A 27,274-nucleotide genomic window follows, 5' to 3' on the forward strand; every position below is an offset into this window, starting at 1 on the left:
ACACTTTATTCAGCATGCAAGTAAAAGTAGCTAAGCATAGAAGGGTTCAGTTGCTACTGCCATTAACTCTTATCTTACACATTAGCCAAAAGCCGTCCAAACCCGATAAATTGCAGACTGTCTGATGTGTGTGGGGCATCCTGAGAGAAAGATCCGGCATGTTTCAACTGCCTGACCCTTTTGTTTAGAGCTGTCTGGCAATGGCTTACCCCTACTCTTTCCCTTGAGAACACATGAACATGAGTAAAAAATTCATGCGTATGTGGGGAACCGGAGAGATGACTTTAGGTCAAATGAATGACAACTAGTGAAAGTATTTTTGTGCAAGCTTTATTGGCTCAAAAATGTGTGACTTTCCAGGCACGGCACTAGCGTCACTCACTGCCATCAGCCCCAAAGCCCACCTTGCCACCCTCACTGAAAATTGACCTGAGACAACTTAGTAGAACTTATTTACTAGATTTACAAGGCCAGTGTGTAAATAAACCTTCACTTTAATTTTGTGTTTATAGCTCATATACAAAACTATGTATGTCCCTAGATAAAGACAAGTACATTCTGGATGATCATACAACCATGTTGTAGAAGACAACGATGGTAGTACTGCATGCATCAAAGCTCTGGCTGGAAGCCGACTCATGGATGGGTATCAGGACATTTTCTGCCTCTATAAATCCAGGGCATGGGTACATTACATTGGCAGGATTTGTCCTCTTCACAGGATTTGTCCATTTGGCGCTCCGTTGTATGTTTTGCTTGACTTGCTTGCACACGAGTATTCTCTAGTAGCAGACACATGAAATGATGAACATCATTAATCTCCTGGTTAATCCAGCTTTACACTTAAATTCTACTGTCTCTGTTGTGGTCTGATGCGGGACGCATTTCCTTGCACCACACGAGCCACAGAACTTGAGGAGAAACCTGCGGACACTGACACAGCCTGGGAACTCCAACCTTAACGGATGGGAGGATTGTAGGTTCGGGACACAAGATGCTCCTATCTAAAGTAAAAATCCAAATCAGAGTACATATGATATATGGAGCAAACATTAAATCCTACAGAGAATTCCTGTAAAGAGGGTTAAACTTGTAATGTTTAGGAACCTCTTTTATACCTTCTATCACCCACCTTAAATAGGTTTTCTGATGATGACCTGTCTAATGAATGAGCATATACTGCTAAATAAAGATATTTTACTACGTTCCTGTGGTCTTTTTTGAAAGGGGTCAAGTCCTGGGGAAAAAGTATGGGAACTCACCCAAGATTTCCACTAAAGGGCTGTAGGACTCCTGCTAATGGGAAAAGTGTTCCTGCTGTGGAAAAAGTGCAGAAACTCAGTTCTTGCAGGACTTGAGCCCTCTCTTTATGCTTTTTTTTGCTTCTGGTGCAAACTGTCTGCCCTGCTGTCCTCGTTACCCTACATCCTGTCCATTGTACATCCTGTAACAGACTTCCTGTCCCTGTTGGACCCGTTAGCCAAGAGTTCAGCCAAAGCCATCCCCCACTACACAAATATTCTCCATGACCTGGGCATTCATTGCATCAAGACATTCCTAAGATTTTACTATCGAACACAACCAGAAGAAATTCCTTCTGGACTGCCTAAGTGAAGTCTTTGATACAATTTCTTCCAGTACAATGGGGTCACATATAATCAAACCCATGGGACCACTTTGGGCACTAACTTCTTTATGGGTTATTTTGGTGAAGCCATCATCACCTCACATCCCTTATTCCAAGAACATGTCATCCTTTACAAGCTGAATAGATGATCTTTTCTTTATATAGTGATGGACTACAAATGAAATTGATTGGTTGACACAACTTATTAACAACAATGAACCAGGAATTATCTTAACACAAAATAATTCCATGGAAACAATGGACCTAAAATAGTTTACAAAGGAAAGAATTCATTACTTTGACTTATTTTAAAAAAAAAAAATTTCGAACAGCTTTCTGATGTTTACTCATTGGCAATACAAAAAAAAAGGAAAAACTAATGTCCCCTTGAGTCAAATCAAGAGGATAAGAAAAAACTGCACAAGACAGCATGTTCCAACTTCAAACTAATATCCTATAAAAAAATATTCATCACTAATGGATATCCAAAAAAGTCTAACACATGAAGATTGCTTACAAAAATATCCAGAAAACAAATTTTATTATGACATACTCTACAGCTCACACACAAATGAAATCTTTTTTTAAATGTCCAGTATTGGTATAAAATATATATATATATATTTTTATACTCTTGTCCATTTTTAGATCTTATAATTTCACTGACAGTGAGGAGCGCAGTGAAGGAATATCCATTTCCTCCGTAAATGATTGAGATTCTCCAAGATCTTCTCTTCTGCTTTAACATACCGCCCTTAGGAATGGTTGGATGTGATCAGCCCCTCGGCTACATATATACATAGTGTATATTTTTTTATATATATATACAGTGCAAAGTGGTGCTGTGCCCAGAATGCAACGCCAAGAAGTAGTGGCACTTAGAGTGCCTTATTGTTTTCGTTCTTTACATATTCATTTTGCTTGTCTTATTAGTGACACATGGCAGGTGGGGGCTCTTTACACTGGGGCCAAGGAGCCTTAAAGGGGTACTCCAGTGAAAACAAATTTTTTCAAATCAACTGGTGCCAGAAAGTTAAACAGATTTGTTAATGACTTCTATAAAAAAAAAAATCTTAATCCTTCCAGTACTTATCAGTTGCTGTATGCTCCACAGGAAGTTTTATTTCTTTCTGAAGTTCTTTTCAGTCTGACCACAGTGCTCTCTGCTGACACCTCAGTCCATGTCAGGAACTGTCCAGAGTAGAAGCTAATCACCATAGCAAACCTCTCCTACTGGACAGAGGTGTCAGCAGAGAGCACTCTGGTCAGACTGAAAAGAAATTCAAAAAGAAAAGAACTTCCTGTGGAGCATACAGCAGCTGATAAGTACTGGAAGGCTTAAGATTTTTTAATAGAAGTCATTTACAAATCTGTAAAATTTCTGGAACCAGTTGATTTAGAAAAAAAGTGTTTTCCACGAGAGTAACGCTTTTAGTTACGCCTCCACCAGTGATACCAGGAGTGACTTGAAGGCTAGAGGACTCCTGATGTAGAAGGGGGCTATCAAAGACAGAGACTTTTATGTCAGTAGGGCTGGTACAGTGCGGACTTGCAGAGTGTTGCACACTGGAGGATGGGCTTGCAAACTACTGTCTGTGTAGTGGGTCAAGTGTCCTCAGCGTTAAAAGTTTTGAACTATGGTACTTTCAACCTATGTAAACATGTTAGCGGATGGCAGATCAGAATAAATCCCTGGATCAACAATCCATGTCCAGACAATGGCTCTAACCTATAATATTATTACTCTCTAGCAGACATCTTTTGAACTTTTTTATTGAGTTCACCATGACCACTTAGTACCATAGTTTCACTGTTCTTACAGTAAACAAGGGGGTATCCTCTACGTCTACAGAAAAGAACATTTTTACACCAGCACAAAAGGGGTGCTGGTGTAAAAATGTTCTTTCCTCTAGACGTAGAGGATGCCCCCTTGTTATAGATATAGTCCTGGGTATGAATAGATCATGGGAGAGATCTCTGTACTGTCCCCTGATATAGTTATACATATTTATGAGGTCACCCCTAAGCTGCCTTTTTTTCTAAAGTAAATAACCCTAATTCTGATAATCTTTCTGGGTACTGCAGCCCTTCAATTCCATTTATTACTCCAGCTCCACTATATCTTTCTTGTACACTGGTGCCCAGTACTGTACACAGTATTCTATGTGTGGTCTGACTAGTGATTTGTACAGTGGTAGAAATATTTCCTTGTTGCGGGCATCTATGCCCCTTTTGATGCCCCTATGATTTTGTTCTACAGTCTCTACAGTTAAATTTACTGTTAACTAAAACTTTTAAATCCTTTTCCATGTTAGTCATTCCCACCGTTCTCCCATTTAATACATAATACCAGTTTAGATTGTTCCTCCACGTGTGCATTGCCAAATGTTTATCAGTGTTAAACCTCATCTTCTTAGCCAAAGCCTCCAACTTATCCAGATTCATTTGTAACAGTGCACAGTCCTCTATTGGGTTAAACACTTTACCCAGGGCTCCTGCAGAAACGCATGAGTACAGAGTTCCTGCACTTTTTCCACAGCAGAAACATTGTTCCCATTAGCAGTAGTCCTGCAGGACCAGTCCTTGAGTGAAAATCTTGGGTGAGTTCCCTCACTTTTTTCTCCAGGACTTGAGCCCTGGCTTTACCTATATGCACCAACCTTTTATGTGGCACAGTATCAAATGCTTTGGAAAATCAAGATATATGATATCCAGTGATTTGCCTCAGTCTAGTCCTGAGCTAACCTCGTCTTGAGCTGATCAAGTTAGTTTGTCAGGACTGATCCCTCAATAACCCAAGATGATATGAAGTTGTACAATAATTTTTATTGAGATATTCTCTCTCCTGCTTATGCAGGGTAAGTTTTTTCCTCCTCCTAGTGCACTGATGTTAATAAAGTTACATTTTATTACTGGGCTGGTGGCAACAAGGCTTCTTTCAAACATAGGCACCTGTCACACAGAGACTGTGGTACTCCTCTTCGGGATTCCTATGAATTCAATGGGTGTTCCAGTTGCCACCCTAACCTGAACTTTGAACCGTCCATCTAAGATGTTGTGATATGAGTTAAGGACTTTGTACAGTCCACTAAGAAAGAGCTGAAGGATTCCCTTGCCAGAAAAAGTCCCCTTAAAGATTGGTTTCCATGTCTGGGGAAGGATACCATTCTATCAATGAGGTGCATTCCTTGATGCCAAGTAACGAGGAGGAAGATGCGGGAAGACATATTTTTCTCATTGAAAAAACTCAGAGGCTGCTTAGATCTATCTGGTCAGGGGACCAGGATGTTGATCCAGGGGAAGCTCCAGTATCCACATATAGGGGGCCTAGGGGCTTTAAAGTGGATGAGTGAAAACATCCTGCAAAAAGGCCCTGTCATATCTTTTTTAAATCCATGTTCCCTGTTGTTTAGAACCAGTGGGGATCAGCTCCTAGTGTAGACATGGTTCAGGACAAGTTATCCACAAAAGGACAGTGGTATCGGTAATAGATAGGGAGATGGAGTGTACCTTCAGGTGATCATATTTTGTTGCTGCTGCCTCTGCTTTAATCGGCATTGCCTCCTCTGAAGTCTCAACTTTGAAAGGCAGATAACGCCTCAAAGTACAACCTGTGTGGTCTTCTCCATGACCCTTGCCTTATGGAAGCCTTAAATGACAAAAAGGGCAAGTGTTTCAGTTTTTTGGGGGGAAGCATGAAACAATCCTTTCAGGGTTAATCCAGACCCAAAAGATGCCAGGGAACCTAGAGGAGAGGCTCTGATTGCCCCTGTGGCTCCAAAGGTAAGTCATTAGTATGACCCTGTCTTCCATGTGCCCTAATTCCAGGGACAAGCTCCATACTCAAAAGTCCTCCAGGGTGTGCATTTCCAGACCTACAGGCGGGAGGCTGCCTAAGCTCCTTACCAAGTGTCTGGACCAAATCCATTCCAGAATCATGGGTTCTGAACGTAAACAGGTCAGAATACAGCCTAGATTTTCTCTCAATACTGCCGGAGGGATACAGTATCTGCTTACCAAGATTCTCACACATGAGTAGAAAGCAGCCCTGGAAAAGGCTATACTCATGTATATTTAGAAAGGCACTTTGGAGGAGGTCCCATACAGAGAGAGAGTGGATCTGGCATTTATTCACCACTTTTCTAGTCCCCTACACAAAGGTAAACAGGATCAATTGCTAAACCAAAATAATCACAATCCCTAATGGACCGGTAACAGGGATCCCCATGGACTGGTAACAGGGATACCTAGTTACAACTCTAGATAACGGATACAACAGAATATAATTATAGAACACTGTTCACACTGAACACAAGACAGGAATAATTGCAATTCCTCAGAAAACCTGTAGTAGACACAGGATTGTCCCCATGGAGTGGAAACAGAGTGTGAACAGATAACTAGCAGAAAGGACATACAAATCCTAAAACCGACTACACAAACACGGATTAAAATCTACTAAGAGCATGCTATCTAACCATGGGTAAAAGCCCAGAACATATCAAAGATGAATGCAAGGTGCATGCTAAAACAGAGATAGTAGATTAAAAGCTCAAAACAAGGAGTGTTTCACCAAGAGCTCCATAGCAGCATGTCAGGAAGTCAAGATGTAAATCACCAGCTCAGAATCTAGACTGAGCTGATCTTAAGTAGACACACCCTAAGAGCTATTGGATAGAAAACCAAAGGCTTTAACTATTCCCTGACTGGGAAACATAAAACTGTTCAAACACAACCAAATCCAATAGCTGTGTGTGAACACAGACCAACACAGACATGACAGAAGATCATACAGATTTATTTCAGAAAGAAACTGCAGTAAATGCATATTTAGGAGCAGACACATCCAATCCCCCCACGGCAATTCCTAAGGACATTTTTTTAAAGGGCATGTAAGATTTGCTCTAGTGAAGAGATTTTTAAGAAACAGGCAGATAACAGGGAACACAGAGAATATAAAAGTGATGTTGTAAGTTTAACGAGAAGAGAAGTAAATAACATGGATAGGCGACCTTTGATGATCTCAAGATTTATTAAACAGTGGGCTAACATCAGCGGTATTTTTAAAGTGTACCCGTCAGATCCAACAAAAAAACATTTTTTTTTAACACATCACTCAGTACCTAATCCTGACCATGTACATTTAATTTTTATGTGTCTAGCACCTTTATTTATTTATTTTATTCCATTTTTAATTTAGCTTACTAGTCTGAATTCCTCTCAAAGGGAGGGGGCGTGGCAGTATGCCGTCTGCTCACATCTCCCCTAGCATTAGCAAAACTACAACTCCCAGCTTGTCCTCACTGACAGTAGCAGGACACAAGCTGACAGTGGGAGGATTTTTCCTCCAGCTGTGAGCCCTGCGCTCACAGCTGTCAATCAAGGAAGTGTGTCCATGACATAGGTGATGAGGCATGGACACAGCAGGACTAGTATGTGTCCAAGCAGACAGGGGGGGCAGTTGTTTGACTGGCTTTTTCATTATGAAATACTGAATTTTCTTTAAGAAATACTGGCCAATTTTGAGAAGTGATAAAAAAAACTGTATGAGCCATTATTAGCTTATCCATCCCTAATCCCTAAAAGATCTCCAAACCTACTGGATCTTTTAGTTCAAAGTCATTATACCCCTCTAAATAATCCAAAGCCATGGGGAAAAAAAGACCCCAAATGGGGAAATGTGTCTTGTGGGGATTGTGGGGCATGCGCTTTTATGGAAAGATCGGAATATTTTGAGAGTACAGGAAAACAAAAGAAATATAGAATTGTACATTGCATAAATTGCAGGCCATCCGGTGTAATCTATTATTCATACTACCCATGTAATAAGATCAACATAGGAATGACCAAGAGAGAATGCACAGTAGGTATTATGGAGCACATTAGATATATAAAGAATGTAGGGAGCGTACCGAATGAGGATGAATTAAAGGGGTACTCCGGTGCTTAAACATCTTATCCCCTATCCAAAGGATAGGGGATAAGATGCCTGATCGCGGAAGTCCCGCCACTGGGGATGCCTGGGATCATGCACGCAGCACCCCGTTTGTAATCACGCCCCCTCCCGTAGCTATCACGCCCCCTCCCGTAGGCTTGCATTGAGGGGCGGAGCGTGACGTCACACGGGGGCGGAGGCGTGACGTTACACGCCGCCCTCCCTGCGGTCGACCATAATCAGACCCGGAGCGAACACTCTCCGGGCACTGATTACAAACGGGGTGCCGCGTGGGACTCCCGCGATCAGGCATCTTATCCCCTATCCTTTGGATAGGGGAGCAGATGTTTAAGCACCGGAGAACCCCTTTAAAGCAAAAATTGGCAATAGACAGAATCTACAAATGATAATAGGGGGGAGAGAAAAAATATATAGATGCTAATAAAATATAGCTTTTAATATATAGGTTAAAACACACTGATTAAACAAAGTGATGTATAGATAAGTGACAGGGCAAAAATGTCAGCACTGTAACTCAAGATAGACACAAACAAGGCTGTTAAAATTGCATATGTAGAGATTGCCCCACAGATGCAAAAGCCTAATTAAATTGTATGCTGGTAATAGATAATTAGATAGAATTACTAGCTCTTCCCAACGCGTTTCAGCACATTGTTACATGTGACCTCATCAGGGGCTAACTGGCATAGAACAATACAGTCATTGCATATAGTAATTAACATCAGGGGTAGCTTGATACAATAGCGACCCCTGAGAAGAGCGTGCTAGATGTCATGCACTAGTACTCTATACAGCATATAGATGACAGGACCCGGACGCAACCTGCAAGGAAGCACATAAAGACAATGGTCCTCAGTATACATATCATTGCCGTAAAAAGTAGGGTACCTGTAAAGCAAAAAAGATAGTTACTCACAGTTATGGCGTCTATCTGGGATAAATCCTAGCGATGTGTGTATAACCCGCAGTGGCGGGGAGCCTAGTGTACAAGCCGGCTACTAACACACATGTCAGAGGAGAGTGGCGTCTGACGACTTATCCGCTTCCGGTTTACTCCCCTTTTAAATTTATCTATTACCAGCATACAATTTAATTAGGCTTTTGCATCTGTGGGGCAATCTCTACATATGCAATTTTAACAGCCTTGTTTGTGTCTATCTTGAGTTACAGGGCTGACATTTTTGCCCTGTCACTTATCTATACATCTATACATCACTTTGTTTAATCAGCGTGTTTTACCTATATATTAAAAGCTATATTTTATTAGCACCTATATTTTTTCTCCTATTATCATTTGTACATTCCTTGGGAGTTGTATATACTAGGTTGTGGACACCATTACCTGTCCACAAGATTATTAATAGACAGAATCTACCCAGGTAATAGGGGAGAAGATATGTCCAAATGGTTGCCACAGAAAGAAACAATGAGAGACTGAGCTTCGCATCCTTTTTATAAAGAGTCTTTTGGGTCTTATTATAAGCTGGAATTCCACTGAAGATCTTCTAGCAAAAACCCTGTAAAAAACACCCATTTTTCCGCACTGCGTTTTTTCAGCGAAAAAACGTTGTGCCCAGATGTTAGCTGCAAGTCAATAGTAAACTGCAAAATGCCAGATCCACTTGGTGCTTTTCAGTTTTGCGTTGTATTTATCGGTGTATAACATGCACTTTTAAAACTTAAATTTAAGGCAAAAAGCCTGCCTGCGGGTTATACGCCGATAAATCTTCTGGTCACTGATTTAAAGCGGCCGCAGCCACTTTAAATCAGTGACCAGCGGCGTCTCCTCCCCGCCCTGGAAAACTGTCACTTGTTTTCTCCTGCACTATCCACAGGTACTGGTGGATAGTGCGGGAGACGCTGATTAAAATGAGCCCTACCTTGTCCAGATCTGCCCTACCTTTTAATCAGCGTCTCCCGCACTATCTACCAGTACCTGTGGATAGTGCCGGAGAAAACAAGTGACAGTTTTACTTAAAATTTTTCTTACTTCCCCCCTTTCCCATCATTCCCCCTTTTCCCTGCTTTTTATAGTTTTTTTATTTTCCTTACCTGGCTGCGCTTCGGCAGGTCAGGTCAGGCGTCGGGTCTTGCGGGCTGAGGTCAGTGAAGCAGATGAGTGACGTCCTCTGCCGGCTTCTCTGCGCGGCATCAGTGACGTCACTTTTCATTTCCTGTAGTCGCCGCCGAAAAGTGACATCCCTGATGCCGTGCAGAGGAGGCGGGAGAGGACGTCACTCATCTGCTTCACTGACCGTAGCCCGCAAGACAGCCGAAGCGCAGCCAGGTAAGGAAAATATAAAAAACTATGAAAAGCAGGGAAAAGGGGGAATGATGAGGGAGGGGAAGAATATCATACAGTGGTCTTCAACCTGCGGACCTCCAGATGTTGCAAAACTACAACTCCCAGCATGCTGGGAGTTGTAGTTTTGCAACATCTGGAGGTCCGCAGGTTGAAGACCACTGGTAGGAGGAACATGATGGGGGGATCATGAGACAGGGGGAAATGATGAGGGGGGGATGATGGGGGGCATGATGAGACAGGTTGTAGGGGATGATGAGACATGGTGGGGGGGATGATGAGGGGGGAATGATGAGGACATGATGAGACAGAGTGGGGGGATGATGAGGTGGAATGATGGGGGACATGATGAGACAGGGTGGGGGATGATGAGACAGGGCGAAATGATTGGGGGCATGATGAGACACGGTGGGGGATGATGAGACAGGAGGGAATTATGGTGGGGGGAGGCACTAAATGCTTAATGTCTGTATGGCTAGTGGTGGTCTATGACAGGGGGAAATGATGAGACATGGGGGGTGGTGATGAGAGGCGTAAATGTGGCACAGGGACTGATAAAAGGGAAGGAATGATGTGGCACTGGAGGAGACAGGACCAAACTGAGGTGCAGAAGAAAACGAAGTTGGGGGGATGATGTGGCATTTAGTCCAAGTCATTCATTTTACAATACATTTTTTTACTAAAATTTTCCTGTTAAAATGGGGGTGCGTGCTATATGCCAGTGCGTGTTATACGCCGATAAATACGGTATTTTGGGCTCAGAGGCTGGTTTTCCAAAACGCCCTACAAAACCTAGTTTGGCATTTTTTGCACAGAAATTGTGGCATTTTCCTCCCTGAGAAGTGTATGGGAGAGCAAAACTGCCAAGAAAAATGCCATTATGGTTTTAACTTTGGCGTTTTTGCCAGCAGTTTTTATTCTTTTTTGGACTTTAGCATCCGAAAAAGTGATAACGCTACCCTTTTAATAAACATTTTTGTAGGGTACCATTTAAAAATAATAATAAAAAAGATAGAGTAGTGATGGAAAAAATTGTATTTAACGAAATTTATCTTTTTTATAAAAACATTTTTATAAAATTTAAAACGGGGATCAATTTATGTGTGCAGGCAGGGCACTAAAAATTTAGCCAATAATAATAAAAATGTAGTGTGTGTGTGTGTGTGTTTTTTTTTCCCTTTATTTTTTAATTTTTTTTAGATAGTACTACTACTACAGTGTTCCATGGGAGTAGTAGTACCTGTACTAATTGACAGATCGCCCCAGGTCCGTTGCGATCCTTCTGTATAATTTATAGATGCGGCTGCTCTTCTGTGGTCCCCTGCACTGACGTATATATTCACCTATTCATATTTCCCGCATAGAGCTGTGATTGGCCAGATGGTTCCAGCCAATCACAACTCTCTGTGGGAAATATGAATAGGTGTATATATACGTCAGTGCAGGGGACCATAGAAGAGCGTCTGACCACCCACATCTATACATTATACAGGAGGATCACAGCGGGTGTCAGAAGTGACACTCGCTGCGATCTATTACTGCAGATACTACTGCTCCCAACATGGAGCAGAGTGTGCCCATGATGAGAGTAGTAGTACCTGCAGTTAAGGACAGATCACAGCGGGTATCGCTCCTGACACCCGATGCGATCGTCCTTTCTATTGCAGAGATGCAGAGCGGCTTTCTCCTGCGCTCCGCATCTGTGCACTATACTCCGGCTGGCCAGTGATATGAATAGAACATCACTCATTCATATTTCCCTCTGAGAGCTGTGATCGGCTGCCAACAACCGACCAATCTCCACTCTGGGCAGAAATTTTTATTTTTTTTTTTATCTAAAGCTGAGGAACGTGCTTTCGATTCACCCAAAGTGCAAGAAAAAGTGCAAACGTGTTACACTAAAAAAAAACGTGCACAAAGGATGCGGTCTATCGCAAGCCCTTCTCCGATAGGAGAGAGGCCCCCCAACAAACCTTACCCTTCGCCTCCGGACCAAAAGGTACCTGCGAGGTTCCAGGTTCGATGTCCCTTTTCGCCGAAGCTACTAGGGGACCACAAATGCTCCCGGCATCCCCCTTGGCGTTAGCCAAGGTATCTGCCCGCAGAGCCGATTACGGTAGGTACCCTGCCAAAGCAGGAGTACCCGGGGTGTTTGCAGGGAGGTGCGGAACCTAATGGCCACACACACCTCCCCTAGACCGCCAGGAGGGACACCCAGAAGGGCTACCGCATCCTGACAAATCCTGTGAACACACAACACGCAAAAAGTGACACAGTGAGACAAAAAAGAAATAAATAAGTGAATGTGTGCAGATATACTGCCCGGACATCCGGCCGGATCTATAAAAATTTCTCTGATCCTAGCCAGAAGGCCGGGAATCAAGAGGTGAGTGCCACAAGGTGAAGAGATTATGGTGCCCGTGCTTCAACTCAGTGAGTCTATCCTCCCAGTGAGTTTCGGCACCTTGGGGTCACCACTCCCCGAGGCACAAAAGTACCTCGGCTCTAGACCCTCTCAGCCTCATGGCGAAACCTGGAGGGAACAGGTCACATCGGGGCAGCCGTCGAGCTGATTCCTCAGAACCAGCCCCGGAAAGCCCTGGTACACCTGCATCCTCCATGCAGCACCCATCCCCACCAGCCCCATACCGGCGTTACTGTACACCGGCATGAAAAACTGATAAGAACAGATACTACACTTGATCTTAGCCAAAAGGCCGAGAAGCGAGACTCTGGGCAGAAAATATGAGGTGAATTTCTAGTCACATCACTGGCCGGACCGGAGTACAGAGCAGTGATACGAGCGCTGTATAGAGCCACTCCACATCTCTGCTATATTATGGATGATCGCATCAAGTGTCAGGAGTAATATCCGGGCGACCTGTCCATTAGTACAGGTACTACTACTCCCATCATGGAACAGTTTGTTCCATGCTGGGAGTAGTAGTACTTCTTAAAAAATGTAAAAAAATAGGGGGGGGGGAGTGAAAAACACAAACACACACTTTATTAAAAAATTAATGGATATTCATATATAGTATAATCATGTTTGATTTGGAAATGCACATTTATATGGTTTATTATGGATGTTGATAATGGTGATATATTTACTTGAGACATGGCAATTGGATATTAATTTAATGTATTCATAAGTGGTAATAAGAATGATAATTTTCTAAATTATATATTTTTTTATAATAATGTATGATAGTAATAATAACTTTGTGATTTTTTTGATTTGATATTTAGATTAATCTATAATGTGGTGCACAATCATGTAATATAGTCCTATGTGATCCCATGTGTGTGTGTATATATATATATATATATATATATATATATATATATATATATATATATATATATAGTAAAAGGGGGAAAGTAGCACTTCCAGGCAATCAAATAATAGGTGCACGCCAGTCTATGGGGTCCCGGTCAAGGCCCAACACGCATCCAAAACAGCAAGGCGACTGTGGCACACAAGTTTGTGAAAAAAAAAGTTGTGTTTATTCCATGAACAAGAGCGACGTTTTGGTGTTCTCACAACACCATTGTGAGAACACCGAAACGTCGCTCTTGTTCATGGAATAAACACAACTTTATTTTTTCACAAATTTGTGTGCCGCAGTCGCCTTGCTGTTTTGTGTATATATATATATATATATATATATATATATATATATATATATTGTTATTAATCATCTATGAATTGTAACCCACCTTTGATTTATATACCTATTTCTTTGTAGCGTTGAATAATGGTATATGTAAGGATTGGTCTCTGGTGACATCTAATGGTTTTACGGGGAACTACATTAGAGGTTAGGTATATGTAGGAGTGCCCAGGCGGAGGTCGGATGCTAAAGTGACTAGTTAGGGCGGAAGTTGTAACAGTCTTGTGACAGCTGAGGCCCGATGACGTGGTGGTGGCAGGACTTCCGTGTCCGGGACTTGGTGCATGCGCGGATTGGAGGAACTCCTAGTTAAAGGGATACTCTGTTGGAAAAAATTTTTTTTTCTTTTTGAATTAACTGGTGCCAGAAAGTTAAACAGATTTGTAAACTACTTCTATTAAAAAAAATCTTAATCCTTCTAGTACTTATAAGCTTCTGTATGCTCTACAGGAAGTTATTTTCTTTTTGAATTTCCTTTCTGTCTGACCACAGTGCTCTCTGCTGACACCTCTTTCCATGTCAGGAACTGTCCAGAGAAGGAGAAAATCCCCATAGCAAACCTATCCTGCTCTGGACAGTTCCTAAAATGGACAGAGGTGTCAGCAGAGAGCACTGCGGTCAGACAGAAAGGACATTCAAAAAGAAAAGAACTTCCTGTGGAGCATACAGCAGCTGATAAGTACTGGGAGAATTAAGACTTTTAAATATAAGTAATTTACAAATCTGTTTAACTTTCTGTCATCAGTTGACTAAAAAAAAAATGTTTTCCAGTGGAGTACCCCTGTAAATACAAGGGCTCATGAGGTAAACAGGACCTCCTGATGAAGTAGTGGATACTACAAAACGGCGTCGAGGAGGCATGAGGGTCCCGATAGGACACACTACCATGTCCAATCCAGGTTATGGAGCTGTATTATAACAATCAAATGGTATAATGGTCACATCGGTGGGCCCTTGCTGAACTGTATAGACTTTACCATCTGTCTACCCTCAGTAAAGCTACTTTTATCCGTAACTTGGCTTAGGAGTCATTATTGCCCCCGTGCCTAGCCCAGGATCTAGCGGTATATCTTCGAGTGGTATCGAGGATAAACCGTGTCATGAATACAAGGGGTTAATGCCATCTGCCCCTAGGGTAATTCCCTCTGCCTTTTGCATCATACCCCGTTACCGCATAAGAAAGCTGCCTCAGATAGGATGGGGGTTCAGTGGTAGTTTCTAAAACAAAAAAGGGTCCCCCCAATAAAGTTATCTGTACTCTGCCGCCCTTCCATAAATCAAGTTTAATAAAGTTTACACAAAGATATTAATTTTTTTCTTCCTCCATTAACCAAAACAACAACAGAACTCACTATGTAAAACTGAAAGTTATCAAAAAGAGCTTGAGAGTGCTTGGCACTTGGGCAGTTGGGCCCATCCAAAAATAATTAGGGCATCCAAGTCCCAACCCCTTATATTGTTCTCATTGCTTTGTAGTCCCATTCATGTGCTGCCATAGAACAATCAGCAAGTGAAAAATCTTTTACCTGAAATTTTTATCCCTGAGGGTATGTTCACACCACAGAATTTCCGCAATTCCAGAGAAATTCTGTTCAGCAAAGTTTGCTGAACGGAAATGCGGAATTCTGCTGAAATTTATGCAGAATTTTGGCAAAATTCTTTGTTATCTAAACACAGAATTCCATTGAAATTCAAGCCCCATTGATTTCAACGGGATTCTGCCATATTTTGAGGAAAATATGAGACTAGTCTTATATTTTGAAGGAATGCGGAAAGCAGGATTTCCGCAGCGTAATTTCTTTTTTTTAATTAATCCATTTAAATCAACCTGCAGTAAAAGAAAAGTGGTAATTTCCGTCAGAATTCTTCTGAACAGAAATTCATATCCTTAGACAGCACAGGTTCTCCACGCTTTATAAACTTTTTATTTTTTTACTGCGGCATGCTATATATTTGTCTATGGGACCATAAAGTATACATAGGCATATGATTTATGGACAGTGTTCCCTCTAAGCTGTGCTCTCTCTAAAGAAAGGAGTTAAAAAACATTCTAATAAGGTCGACAAGCACCAAAACAGATCTACCTGTCTGCAAGGTGTGCAATTTTTTATTCTATCCTTTCTAGAGCATAAAGCTTAGAGGGAACAGTGGTAATGGCTGGATGAATCACGTGTTATCAAGAAAATGAAGTACATTAACCCATTCATGTGCCTAAAGACTCCATGGAAGGAAAAACTCTTCCACATGTAGGGTTATTATGGTCAGGTTAAGGTTGGTATATATATATATAATTTATATAGGATTAAATTAAGGTCAATCTATATATGTGTGCATATACATTTAGGTAAAGGTTAGTGCACATGTGGGGGGTATTTAGTCTCCCATTATTAACACTTACTAAGCCAGCTGTGAAGTCTCCACAGGGTCTCACCATGCACAGGCGGCTCTGGCTCTCCAATCTGCAGAATGGATTTTGGTTAGACACACGTAAAGAGATCCCAATGCCACAGTCCTGAGAACAAGCTCCCCATTCTGTGCTCCACTCTGGGCAGCGAACCTCCATCGTACCTGGCAAAGCGCAGCAACATAAGGAACAGTTATTTGCCATATTTTTTCATTTACATTGCTTATCCAATATTTCAGAGCACTGTACATGGATTTCCACCATTTCCTGTCCTCAGATTCTCACAGTCTAATTTCTCCATATCAGACAATGCAGCAAATTCCATAGGAGGGATTGGAAAGTATGAGGAAACTGGAGAACATGGAGAAACCCGTTAAAAACAAGAACAAACAAATTCCAGGGATGACAGCTGAGCCTAGAGCCACTATGTTTTATCTGGGAGTCTCTCACCACATTACGGTGATACTATATACTGTACTTTATAAGTGATTCATTGAGCTGTTATAACAATTATGGAGATCACTCCCTTTAGCTGCAGATGTTGTGTGGCGTTGTGTCTTGTTCATAAATGTGGGGTCATTTCGCCAATGATGTAAACTTTACCAGTAAAATGGCTTTAAGTGGAGTATCCCTTTATTATTCACTCATTAACAAGCAACCTATCCCAATACTCACATATACAACTTTAAAAATGTGACGCTCCATTGCTTCATACTTGAAGGACCACAAACCTAATTTCCATTCTACAGAGATCCACTTGGTCCCCAACATATAGAGAGGTGACTTTGATTGTGGAATCTTTATAGAGTAACATACCCTGTGTTAAGGGCATCTTATCAATTAGTCATGATGTGACACCTGCATCCCAAAAGAAATTTAGTCTGAAACATGTCTTATTTTAACCCCTTCAGGTCTGGGCAAATTTTTGTTTTTGCCCTTTCGTCTTTTCTTCCTTGCCTTTAAATAGCCATGAAATTAATTGTATTGACTTCCTTTATTTTTCCTTTATATTCTTTTTCTATTTTTTTCTTCAGAATATGGCAGAAAAACATCTTAAGCTCCTTTTTTTCCAATGCATCACACCTCTATACAATCTCCCCATCATAGTCCCCCTAACGGTAATAATGTCCCTCTTGATGCCCCACACAGTAAAAGTGGGTCTTTAGGTAGAGCCCCCATTAACTTTGTCTATTACAACAGTAAGGTAGTTGCCCCAATCAGGCAAATAATCCCCCATTTAGTAAGAAGTTCATCCCTCCAATAAATTAGGTACCTTTCCAAGTAGGCAAGTAATGAGGCATTAGGATTACTCTCTTCTGCCTGCTGGGGGGGCTACCTACCAGATGGGGGTTTAGGTAGGTAGCCCACACCCATTAGCCATTAATTCCCTCTGTAGCCAGTAGTGCCCCAGCAGGGCGTCAGTAGGTCAAAAAATGTAGGGCCCATGCCCTGAAAGAAAAGACCAGTGCCCAAATGTCAGGCGCCTGCTGGGTCTCGACCGCAGCCTGCGCTGAGTATTTTTTCCCGCCTACATATCTACCTGCCATGTAGAGGATCCAGAGGAGCGTTCTCCTCAGTCATTTGCCAGGCAGCCACTGCAGCCTTTTAAAAGTACCGCAGTGGCTGCCTCGGAGAAGAGCCAACGTCACAGCCCAGTGACATGCAACATAAGGGCAGGCAGTGGGCGCTGCTTGTCTGTTTGCTGTTAGGACCAGCTTGTAGACCACCGTAAGTCCTTGGTCCTTCTGTCAATGGTAAGCCACCCACTCATCTACCTAAACCCCCACCTACCTAACCACCCCATCTCCTTACCCCCTACCTACCTATCAACTGACGTATCTACCTAGCAACCTGGCTACCTAACAACCTGTCTACCTATTTAGAAACCTTACTACCTGCCCACCTACCAATATGCGCACAAAGTGCGCCTGAAATAACCACAATAAAAGTCAAGTCAATAAATAGATAACTTCATGTGAAAAATATATATATATTTTTATAATTAGTTCATCATAACAACAGTTTATTACACATAAGCATATGCCAGATAGCCAAGCTGCAGTTTAGGCTGGCTTTCTGTTTTTCTATATCCCATTAATTTTTTTCACTGTTCTTCCTCCTCCCCTCCACACAGCAGTGATAATCATTTTGCACAGACCTTTGATTGGGATATATATATACAGTGACCCCCCGACTTATGATGGCCCCGACATATGATCATTTCAACATATGATGGCCTCTCAGAGCCCATCGTATGTTGAAGGCAGCATCGACATATGATGCTGCTGTGTGTCGGGGCCATCGTACAAACAGCTATCTGACAGCACTGACCACTTCAGCAACTGACAGATAGTTGTTTAATGTGCCCCATGTGCCCCGTTCTGCCTCCTGTTACTCACATGCTGTCCTGCTAACTCATGCAGGCTTCCACTGTGAGCTCAGTGTAAGCCCCGCCCCCCAGTGCAGCCATAGCCAATAGCCTGCAGCATCTTGCTGCAGGCATCCAATGAGCTGCTGGCTGCCCTCCCCTTCCTTTCCTATAGAGCTGTAGTCGGCAGGATCGTAATGGAGGACATTCTGTCCCCCCCTGAAGGTATTTAAAGAACTGTACAGTACTGTATGCAATGTCACACATCACATACAATACATATACACACTATACACCCCATACATCAATGTTTCCCTATCAGTGTGCCTCCAGCTGTTGCAAAGCTATAACTCCCAGCATGCCCAGACAGTCAATGGCTGTACATGCATGCTGGGAGTTGTAGTTGTGCAACAGCTGGAGGCACCCTGTTTGTTAAACACTCCCCATACACTCCACATACAATGGTCATCCCAGAACCAATTAGCAGTTTCCCATAGAGATATGTATTCAACATACAATGGTTCCGAGGCCCCAGAACCAATTACCAATTTTACATAGACATATGTACTTGACATATGATGGTTTCAACATATGATGGTTCTCCTGGAACCAATTAATATCATATGTTGAGGGACCACTGTATATATATATATATATATATATATATATATATATATATATATATATATACCTTTTACTCGGCATATTGTTTGGACTCCTCTCCTACTCTTTGTAGTTTTACTTTTAAGACACATATATCATTACATATATATTTTTATATCATTTTTTTATCTGTATTTTTAATTCTGTCCTTATGTGCAATAAACTGTTGTTATAATGAACTAATAATAAAAAAATATATATTTTTTTTCACATTAAATTATCTATTTATTGACTTGACTTTTATTGGGGTTATTTCAGGTGCACTTTGTGCGCATATTGGTGTTCATATTTGTTTTTTTATACCCCTGTTTTTATTTACATTTATTGAGCTGGGTACGGGTTGGGCTATTTTCGGTCTCTCTACCTACCTACCAAGCTTACTACCTTCCTCCCTAGCAAACACACTACCTACCTTCCTAGCAAACGTACTACTTACCTAGCAAAAGTATTACCTTCCTAGTAAACTTACTACTTATCTAGCAAACTAATTACCTACCTAGCAAACGTGTTACCTACCTACCTAGCAAACATACTACTTTTCTACCTGGCAAACTTACTACCTACTCACCTAGCAAACTTACTACTTACCTACAACAAACTTCTTACAAGGGGGCCCTACCAACCTACCCGGGCAATATTTCTAGAAGGTGGTCCTACCTACCTACATTGGGCAAACTTCCTACAAGGGAGTCCTACCTACCTGGGACAAACTTCCTACAAGGGAGGGTCCTACATACACAGGACAAGCTACCTAGAGGAGGGTCCTACCAACAGGGGGAAAGCTACTTGCAGGAGGGTCCTATATACAAGAGAAAAGCTATCTACACAAGGGTCCTACATACAGGGGCAAATTACCTACAGGAGGGTCCTACTTACAGGGGCCAAGTTACCTGTAGGAGGGTCCTACATACAGGGGTGAACTACCTACAGGAGGGTCCTACCTACATGGGGCTCACCTGCTCTTAGTAGGGCCCTACATACAGTGGGCAAGCCACTTACAGGGGCAAACTACCTACAGGAGGGGCCTACCTACAGAGGTAATGCAACTTTTGGTAGGGTCCTAAATACAAGTGGCAAGCTACATACAGGGGGCACTTACTTAATGGGGAAAAACAACTACCTACTGGAGCAGCTTAACTACCCAATGGTGATTGGGGGAGGAAAACTTACCTACCCCTCCCCAACCAATCTCCCCACCAACATACTTACCTATCCACTTTACTGTGCATAACAGCAGAATTATAACTGTTTGCAACCCTATAGGTGGGTGAAAGAGGAGGTGGATGCTGGAAAAGTATGGAGCCTAATATGTTTGTTTGGCAGGTTCTGTGGTGAAGAGTTGTGGCAAAGAAATCATCATGGCGGTCTGGGCCAGGTAGAGAAGAAAAGGGAAAGTGAATGGCCTAGATCAGAGAAGACATCATCTGTGAATTGCTGCATATGGCATTCCTGTAATCCACTATAGCCAACAGATATATAGGTATTGTGTATTGCTTATTTTTAGCAATGTTTTGTCTTTCAGCAAAAATTATTTGGTAGGGGTACCCTGTGAAAAAAAAAAACCTTTCTGAGGGGTGACCCAAGCCAAAATAGGTTGGAGACACTGCCATAGGAGACAATTACATGTAATCTTTTTGATGTTCAGCCTTTACCATGGCTCCCGGTTGCTGATAGCTGACGGGACCAACCGCTATAAAGTGCGCTCCTGAGCATGTTTTTTAGACCAGGAACGGGCACAAGACTAAAATATTTACGTACATGGAGCTAATCATCCATCCATTGTATGTATCATGCACAGATAAATTCTGGTCAAGTTATCAGAGGTAAGAAGCCTGTGCCTCTAGGTTTGTATTTTATTCATCAGTCAGGCGAAGCCGCTGCCAATGTATTCACCACAAGAAGGAAATGTCTCATCACAAATCTTCTTCATTTACCTTGTTCCACATAGCTGAGGAGCCTGGACTGTTGGGGTCCATCACATATCCACTCATGACAGCACCTCCCTGGAACAACTACTTTTATAGGAAAGGGACATGTGGTGCTCGGGAGCTGGATATCCTCACTGCACAGGGGAATACAGGTTACACCTCCATCCATACAAGTGCACTGGACTTTACAGCTGGGCTGAAAGGTTTCTCCATCTTCATAGACTTTCCCATCAATGTTACAACTGCCACCCTGGTTATCTGGGAAAAATCCATATCATGAACATCAGCAAATATTACCTTGTCAAAGTCATGCCAAGCTCCTTGAAGAACACAGCACCAATACTGTATGAAAAAAAAATCAACATCATTTAAAGGGGTTGTCCACTAATCATTGTGCTCAGGCTGCATAATGGAGCTGCAGACACCACATCACATCGACGCTGAAGCGATGTCCCGCCCTAGTCAGTGAATGGCTGGGCAGCAATGTGTGGCTGAGACCGGCGCTGATACCGGAGGCTGCAAGGGCGGTAACTAGAAGCTTTTTTTTTTGTTGTTTTATTATGCAGCATGGGCACATTATAAAAATTACATTTTTCAGTGGGAAACCCTTTAAGATCAATGTCATTTATTTGGAATTAAGTGAAATCAAGATGAGCAATAAGATGGTTACATAGGCTCTGTGATAATTTAGGTACTGATTTATGTTGGGCATTTAGATGGTCTCTTAAAAAAAATATACTATATGGGCAAAAGTACAGTAATCTCTCCATGTTCCATCAAGATATTTAGGATATCTCACTCTAAATCATTAAGCATTAATAGGGAGCTGGGCAAGTTACCATTTTTCTGGGAAGACTATTAACTATATTTTAAAGTGTGGCTATGGGGATCTTTGCCCATTTATCTATAAGAGCATTTGTATGGGCAGACACTGATGTTGGATGAGAGGGCATGGCTCGCAATCTCCACCTAGTTCACCGCAAAGGTGCTAGATTGGGTTAAGGTCAGGGCGTTGTGCAGGTTAGTCTGGTCTTTCACAACAAACACACCCATCTATTCCCTAATGGTCCTTGTTCTGTGCACTAGGGCACAGTCAAGCTGAATCAGAAATGATGGAAGCATAAAATTGGCCCAATTTTATTGGTATGATGAAGCAATAAGTTTTCTCTTTGACTATGGGGCCTAGGCCTAAAAATGAAAAACCATTGTGGGGGCCCAATACGGGAGGTGTTACCCGTACCCTTGCTGCCCTGTCAGGCAGCCTCCTGGAGTGTCTCCTGAGTGTTACATCTTTAAAGGGGTTCTCCGGTGCTTACACATCTTATCCCCTATCCAAAGGATAGGGGATAAGATGCCTGCTCGCGGGAGTCCCGCCGCTGGGGACCCCCGGGATCATGCACGCGGCACCCCGTTTGTAATCAGTCCCCGGAGCGTGTTCGCTACGGGTCTGATTACCGGCGACTACAGGGCCGGCGGCGTGTGACGCCACACCTCCGCCCCCGTGTGACGTCACGCTCCGCCCCTCAATGCAAGCCGACGGGAGGGGCGTGATAGCTCCGCCCCTCAATGCAAGCCGACGGGAGGGGGCGTGATAAGATGTGTAAGCACCGGAGAACCCCTTTAAGACTGTTTACCATGTGATTTGTCATGTGATTGTTACCCAGGAGGTATCAGTGACCAGGTGAACTAGGGGTGACCAATGGGACCCCACCAGAGCCTCCCCCATATAAACCCTGGGTGGAGCCTCTGCACACTCTCTTAGTCTTTGCTGAGGTCCAGTCAAGTCATGCCTAAGTGTGTGTCCAGAGTCATAGGAGGCCTCAAGTCCAGTCTGCAGCCACAAGCTACAAACCTGCAAGTAAGCCACAGTCACAGTCTTGTCAGTCACAAATCAGTCAAGTTAAAGTCATCGGTCTAGTCAACGTGGCCTGCACTAAATTGTCCACCTCTACTACAAGCCCCAGCAAGCCCTTAAGGTCTCTGAAGTCACTGGTCACTTCCGTGGGCCTGGCTGAACTGTATAGACTTTTCCAGATGTCTAATCTCAGTTAATCTACCATTGTTCGTAACTTGGCGTCGGAGTCAGTATTGCCCCAGTACCTAGCCCAGGATCCAGCAGTATACCTACAGGTGGTTTTGAGGATAAACCACACCCTGGTGTCACGAATACAAGGGGTTAATGCCATCTGCCCTTTGCATCACAACCTCTACCACACAACCCCATAGTTATTTTACATGACAGAAATATATAAAGAACAAAGGGGCACTCCCTCACTATCACGGCAATGTCCCAGATGTGAGCACAAAACGCGCTCACCTATAGTCATTGTGCTAATGGAGGCACAACGCTTGGCTACTGTGAGCAAACGTTTACTTCACTCACCCCACAGAAGGTCCGCAAACTGCCAAGGGCAATGGCTGCTTTCGGAGGCTGGAGTGAGAACCGTGGATTAGGTTCCTAACAAACGGGTTGGGTGAAGAGTATAGTGCATTACAGCTCATACATTATTGTATAAATGTAATTGGATGGGGGCGATATCTAACAGTCAAGAGATGATTGACGCATGTTTGCAATGATATTAATATTTTACTACATAATATTGCAAATAGTTCTGTTATATATTTAGAATTCTATCCACTGTTCTGTGCAATTATTGACCAGGTTTTGCACTCACAAGGGCCCTGTGTGGTGCAGCCCGGTCTGTAAATAGAGTATACTGATTGGATTTATTTTAAATACTTTTAATAAATATTTTTTATATTTTATAATATTGTCCATATCCTTGAGCCCCATTATATATTTTTTTATACATGCAATGCGTTTCAAGGTGTGCAAACCATTTCTTCAGGTGTCTACCTTCTGTTTGTCTCTTCATGACAGAAATATGGCCTGATACTAGGACTATGATCTATCCTGTGATTCCCCTGTTATCTAGACTATATGATTGATGATTTTGTACCTTTATGTTTTAATGCAATTTAGAATTTTAGTTAAGTTTATTGTTTTATCACACCAAGTGAACTTGGAGCAATGAGCATGAGACAAGGACAGCCTGTCTGGCAATGCTGACTGTAGGGATCTGCATGGGTGGGATCTTACAGTTACAGGTTCCTCCTCTTCCATCAATGCTTGTAGAATAATCGCAGATCAGTTCCTGCATCTTGTCACACAGGTTGATCTGGTCACAAGGTTCCCCAAGGCGACGTGCACAGATCTTGCAGCAACCACAGCCATCCACAATTAGGCGTGAACTAGGAGGACATTGAACTGGGATCCGGAGACAAGTACATGGGGTTCTGCAAGACTGTGAGCAAATCTGATGTGGAAAAAGAGCATTATGTACTTCAAAGTCTGAACTCACTGTTATCCCCAACACTCTATAGAAAATGAGCAGATCATAAACTGGATGGCCATCACCCCTAATGCACTTAACCCTACAGTCTGTTCATGCCATACACAATTTATTAGTGAAGTGCCCCCTGTCTCCAGTTGTTATTGAGGCATTGCTAGGTTGTCACATCAGCTATAACAAGTGATAATGCCCTGCACACACCTTTCTCTGGTTGCACTAGTCTCTGGTTATGTTAATAATAAAATAAATAAAAAATCATTTATTTGGCTGTGTTTTAGCTGGTGAGCCCCCCCCCCCCAAAAAAAAAAAATTGATTGTGAAGCCCTGGTCTAAATCATCAACCCATGATGCAACCTTTCCATCATGAATAAGGCAGATATGAGACACCCCCAAAGCTTTATCTCCTTGGTTACAAGACTAACCCCCAACCCAACCAGTTATCACAATTCAATCAATGTTACCCAACTCAACCAGACTAATTCTTTCCTAAATAGACTAAAATTAATCCAGCCAAGCTGTCCCAAGCTCAACCCAACCAGACTAATTTTAATCTAACTAAAATAGCTTCAACCCAACCAGAGTACTCCCAGTCCAACCAGCTAAACCCTAACTTAAAGAGTACCTGTCATCAAACCATATTTGCTAAACTTACTCAGATTATATTCCCTAACTTTTCCTAACATCCCTCCTGCCCTTAAAATTTTTCCAGAGCTTTAAAAAGCTCTGTATCATATATTTTCCCTTGCTCACATTGTGTGAGCTCCTGGCAGGAGAAAGTGGGCGTTCCCCAGCAGGCACGATGTCACTGAAGCCTGCAAGAGCTGTCCCTCGCCATGCCCCACACGCACTTCCCGAGTTTGGTCTCCTGCCAGGCCAGAAGGACACCAAACTAACTGTTTGACTTGCACAGGGAACAGAACAGAGCCACCTAGTTTCTGTTTTTTTCAATAACATTAAAAACAAATAAAGGTTGAGAATTTTAATAGCAAGTAAATAGCAAAGTGTCTTATAATTACGTAAGGAACAATATACATTGCTCAAAAAAAATAAAGGGAACACTGTGATAACACATCCTGGATCTGAATGAATGAACTAATTGTCTGAAATACTTTCATCTTTACATGGTTGAATGTGCTGACAACAAAATCACACAAAAATTATCAATGAAAATCAAACTTATCAACCCATGGAGGTCTGGATATGGAGTCACACTCAAAATCAAAGTGGAAAACCACACTACAGGCTGATCCAACTTCGATATAATGTCCTTAAAACAAGTCAAAATGAGGCTCAGTGGTGTGTGTGGCCTCCATGAGCCCGTATGACCTCCCTACAACGCCTGGGCGTGCTCCTGATGAGGTGGCGGATAGTCTCCCGAGGGATGTCCTCTAAGACCTGGAATAAAGCATCCATCAACTCCTGGACAGTCTGTGGGGCAATGTGGCTTTGGTGGTTGGAGCGAGACATGATGTCCCATATGTGCTCAATCTGATTCAGGTCTGGGATACCGGCGGGCCAGTCCATAGCATCAATGCCTTCCTCTTGCAGGAACTGCTGACACACTCCAGCGACATGAGGTCTAGCATTGTCTTGCATTAGGAGGAACCCAGGGCCAACCGCACCACCATATGGTCTCACAAGAGGTCTGAGGATCTCATCTCGGTACCTAATGGCAGTCAGGCTACCTCTGGCAAGCATGGGGAGGGCTGTGCTGCCCCCAAAAGAAATGCCACCCCACACAGGTCATGCTGGAGGATGTTGCAGGCAGCAGAACGTTCTCCACGACGTCTCCAGACTCTGTCACGTCTGTCACATGTGCTCAGTGTGAACCTGCTTTCATGTGTGAAGAGCGCAGGACGCCAGTGGAGAATTTGCCAATCTTGGTGTTCTCTGGCAAATGCCAAACGTCCTGCACGGTGATGGGCTGTAAGCACAACCCCCACCTGTGGATGTCGGGCTCTCATACCACCTTCATGGAGTCTGTTTCTGACCGTTTGAGTGGACACATGCACATTTGTGGCCTGCTGGAGGTCATTTGCAGGGCTCTGGCAGTGCTTCTCCTGCTCCTCCTTGCACAAAGGTGGAAGTAGCGGTCCTGCTGCTGGGTTGTTGCCCTCTTACGGCCTCCTCCACGTCTCTTGATGTACTGGCCTGTCTCCTGGTAGTGCCTCCATGCTTTGGACACTATGCTGACAGACACAGCAAACCTTCTTGCCACAGTTCTCATTGATGTGCCATCCTGGATGAGCGGCACTACCTGAGCCACTTGTGTGGGTTCTAGACTACCATCCCATGCTACCATTAGACTGAAAGCACCGCTAGCATTTAAAACTGACCAAAACATCAGCCAGAAAGCATAGGAACTGAGAAGTGGTCTGTGGTCACCACCTGCAGAGCCACTCCTTTATTGGGGGTGTCTTGGTCATTTCCACCTGTTGTCTGTTCCATTTGCATAACATCATGTAAAATTGATTGTCAATCAGTGTTGCTTCCTGAGTGGACAGTGTGATTTCACAGAAGTGTGATTGACTTGGAGTTACATTGTGTTGTTTACGTCTTCCCTTTATTTTTTTGAGCAGTGTATTAAAAATTTAGTTTGGTGACAGGTACTCTTTAATCAGTCCAACTCCAAACAGATTGACCCCAACTTAGGCAGAATAGTCTATATTAAAACCCTGATCTATATTAAAACCCTGATCCAATCAGACTAAACCCAACAAAACTAACTTCATTCCTAACTGGAATGAAGCTATGCAAAGCATCAAACCTTGACACAGGGCACATAAAATGACTAATCAATTGTCAGGCATTAATACTGGGCAAAGGTGGTCTTACCTGAGACAGAGCGTAGAACAGAAGCCCCAGTATTTCCCTGTAACCTGGCATCATCCCAGCAGCCTGTGTCTGTTGTTTGGACGGTGAGACGATGTCTGTATAGGGCTGCAAAGCTCAGCTGTTACTCACAGGCAGCAGTACAAACACCAGTCCTTGGATACGCG

General features: G+C 42.8%; 1 protein-coding gene and 1 non-coding gene across 3 annotated transcripts; both read right to left on the reverse strand.

The window, feature by feature from the left end:
- On the reverse strand, positions 1–27,274 carry LOC130296526 (CCN family member 5-like). Of its 2 annotated transcripts, none has more exons than XM_056548145.1 (5): positions 27,111–27,274; positions 24,023–24,239; positions 20,929–21,180; positions 15,958–16,127; positions 1–1,004 (listed from the first exon to the last, which is right to left on the reverse strand). In XM_056548145.1, exons 1-5 carry the CDS (start codon positions 27,162–27,164, stop codon positions 783–785), a joined length of 915 nt encoding a protein of 304 aa, XP_056404120.1. In that variant the 5' UTR covers positions 27,165–27,274; the 3' UTR covers positions 1–782. The 2 variants fall into 2 exon arrangements, with proteins under 2 accessions (XP_056404120.1, XP_056404121.1); XM_056548146.1 differs by lacking the exon at positions 1–1,004 and adding an exon at positions 5,142–5,276.
- Positions 12,427–12,614, reverse strand: LOC130297189 (U2 spliceosomal RNA). The gene has a single exon (XR_008849444.1). It is a non-coding gene; the product is annotated as a U2 spliceosomal RNA (small nuclear RNA).

The sequence above is a fragment of the Hyla sarda genome, chromosome 12 (genome assembly GCF_029499605.1).
Source record: "Hyla sarda isolate aHylSar1 chromosome 12, aHylSar1.hap1, whole genome shotgun sequence".
NCBI lineage: Eukaryota > Metazoa > Chordata > Amphibia > Anura > Hylidae > Hyla > Hyla sarda.